We start from the raw sequence: 2,968 nt of genomic DNA on the forward strand, positions 1-2,968 counted from the left end.
TGGTTCTATACTAGCTGGGGCTATATAGTGAGACCATATCTCAAACACCTCTATGACCCGAACACCACCACCACCACCACCACCACCACCACCACCACCACCACCACCACCACCACCACAAGATGGAAGGGCTGGAGAGATGGTTCAGCCATTAAGAGCATTTGTTGCTTTTGCAGATGAGACTTGGGTTCAGTTCTCAGTTAATGTGGAAAGTAATTAAAAATCCACAATGATATACATTATGGTCATGTTTACAGGTCAATTTTTCCCATTCTTATGAATTTTCTACTGATGCACTCTGCCCATTTAACTAATAATGGGGTTTAGTGTTATTGACTTGTATGACCTTTTGTATCATACTGTCAGATGAATATAGAATACTGAGTATTGAATACAAGTTCTTGTGCATGCTTGGCAAGTGCTGTACTGTGGAGAAACATCCCAGCCCTATATGACCTCTTTGCATATTAAAAGAAATTAAATATCTTAAGTAACTGAAGCAAACATTTTCTCGGGTTCCCATTATATCCTCTTACATATAGACTTTAAGACTTGAGGGCACTCACAATCATTTATACTCACTGCATAGTGCTTGCCATCTAAAGTCTTTAGAATACATTGTTGAGCCGGGCGTTGGTGGCGCACGCCTTTAATCCCAGCACTCGGGAGGCAGAGGCAGGCAGATCTCTGTGAGTTCGAGGCCTGGCTGGACCGATAGCCTTCAAAACAATACAGAGAAACCCTGTCTCGTAAAAACCAAAAAAAAAAAAAAAAAATATATTGTTGATTTCTGGGTTTACATATAGGTTTATGTTAGAGGCATACCTAGGGCTTTAGTTATCAGCTTAATAAATGCTTTGAGACCAAAGTTGGCCTAACTGTATCAGGATAAGCATCTGTGTGTTAATATTATGTAGTTTATTTAGCTCTCTGTGAACTAAATGCTTGGGTGTGTTAGCCAAAAAGAAATGAAGCTCTCAGCAATGACAAGAGATGACATCCTAGGGGAAGGCAAGTGCTAACTATTCATTTCTGTAAGAACATTGAAAGGTTAATACCAACCTATAAACATATGTCCTTTCACTCACAGATAAATGTAGTCCTCATGAAGGAAACTTCACGTTGCAATAGACAGAAACCAACCAATCAAAATGCAGAGCTGTGGTTGCCCAGTCCAAATGGCTACAACTACAAAGCACTCTCGCACCATAATACTGTGGAGGGAACATTATAGAAGGGGTGGAAAGACTGTTAAGAGCCAGAGGACCAGGGAGTTTGCTCTGAGTGTCTCCTAGCAATATCAGAAGCTACATTCATGAAGTCTCACCAACGTGACTGCCCAAATATGAGCTGAACAAGGATGACACCAGTGAGCACACCACCGTGGACAGGGGAAAAAAAAACCCCTGAGGCCTCACCCTACGCCAAAACCTACAGACAACGAGTAAAACTGGGAATGGGACAGGTGGTCCAACCCAGGGAAGAACATACAAGCTGTCGGTCCAATGCCAAACAATCAGTCCTGAAAACACATAAAGTAGCATTATCTGGACTTAACAGGTTACACTTAGGAATCTACATGTATATGCAAGTGTAGATATGCATGCAATAACAATCAATGAAAAAAAAGAGGCCATGAATTTAAAAGAAAAGTAGAAGGGGTACGTGTAAAGGTTTAGAGGAAAGAAAGGGTAGGAAGAAACATTCTAATTATAATCTCAAAAATAAACAAATTTTAAAATTATAAAAAGGCAAAATGTCAAAAAAAATTTAGGTGGGTGTTAAGACGATTTCAGTTTTAGATTAGTTAATAGGTGGTTATTTGGCATATATGTACTCTTTACCAAGAATCCAGAAATGATTAGAGCAAAGGTCATTTCTAGAAAAGTGCATCTATAAAATGCATGGCTAGAGTACATTCAAGTTCTTGTGAGCTGGAAATGGGAAAGAGAAGGATAATGAGGCAGAAGAGGGAAATAAAGAGTTCAATAGTAATTATAAAGTGTTCACGGTATAAAAAGATTTTGACACTAAATTAAACTGAACTTAGCATTAAGCTGCTTCAGAGTGTGGCCCTTATCAAATTTATGAGAACAAGGAAGTTAAAAAGGAAATCATGGCCGGACGTTGGTGGTGCACGCCTTTAATCTCAGCCCTCAGGAGGCAGAGGCAGGCGGATCTTTGTGAGTTCGAGGACACTCTGGTCTAGAGTTCCAGGACAGACTCTAAAGCCAGAGAAACCCTGTCTCGAAAAACCAAAAAAAAAAAAAAAAAAAAAAAAAAACCCAAAAAACAGGAAATCATGACTGCCATCTAATATCACATTACAAGCTACAGCTTTCGACTTTGGGTTTGCACCAGTTCGCCTCACTTTTATTATCTGTAGAATGGGGTTAAAAGTCTTATTTTAGAATTAAAGACGCTAATACCTGTCAGTGTATTCTTAGTGTGTATTTGACTTAAAGAACAAAGCTTCCTAAAGGCGCGGTTTTACCAACTTCTGTCTGCCTAACAAGAGCTAAAAAGGAATTGACAATATACTCTCGTCTGGGGTCGCCTGGGAGATCAAGGTAATGAAAAGCCAAGGCAGTGAAAGCCCCGGGCTCCGCGCCCCCCACCTCCCGCCACGCCACCACGTCGTCAAAAGGAGCAAAGTCCTCTGGGAAGTGTAGTTTTAGGGTCTTGGAAAGGATTTCGGCCATGAACCCAAACGCTAGGAAGTTGGAGGTTAAACAGCGAACAGAGAGGGGTTTCGGGTAGCTCGAGCGTGTCGGGAGTTCCAGACGTAGGGTAAGCGGCTCACCTGAGTCTCCCAACACCAGAACCTTCACCCGATCCAGGGACGCCATCTTGCCACGATTTCCTTGAGGTTAACGCCCGTTCCTGGATTCTCAGCCAATCATAGCAGGGCTTGAGGGCAGGACCTACTACCTCATTGGTCGGTCAGAGCATGTCAGGTTTGATTGAA

At 41.7% G+C, this 2,968-nt stretch overlaps 1 protein-coding gene across 1 annotated transcript in view; it reads right to left on the minus strand.

Annotated features, from left to right (window-relative positions):
- Rabl3 (RAB, member of RAS oncogene family like 3) overlaps window positions 1-2,905 on the minus strand; it is a 32,821-nt gene extending 29,916 nt beyond the window's left edge. Inside the window, exon 1 of the mRNA XM_005071506.4 lies at window positions 2,804-2,905. Coding sequence (XP_005071563.1) covers window positions 2,804-2,849 — 46 coding nt within the window. The 5' untranslated portion in view covers window positions 2,850-2,905. The remainder of the gene's footprint in view (window positions 1-2,803) is intronic.
- Window positions 2,906-2,968: the final 63 nt, after the last annotated feature.

Source organism: Mesocricetus auratus, unplaced genomic scaffold, assembly GCF_017639785.1.
Source record: "Mesocricetus auratus isolate SY011 unplaced genomic scaffold, BCM_Maur_2.0 Super-Scaffold_100008, whole genome shotgun sequence".
NCBI classification, from domain to species: domain Eukaryota; kingdom Metazoa; phylum Chordata; class Mammalia; order Rodentia; family Cricetidae; genus Mesocricetus; species Mesocricetus auratus.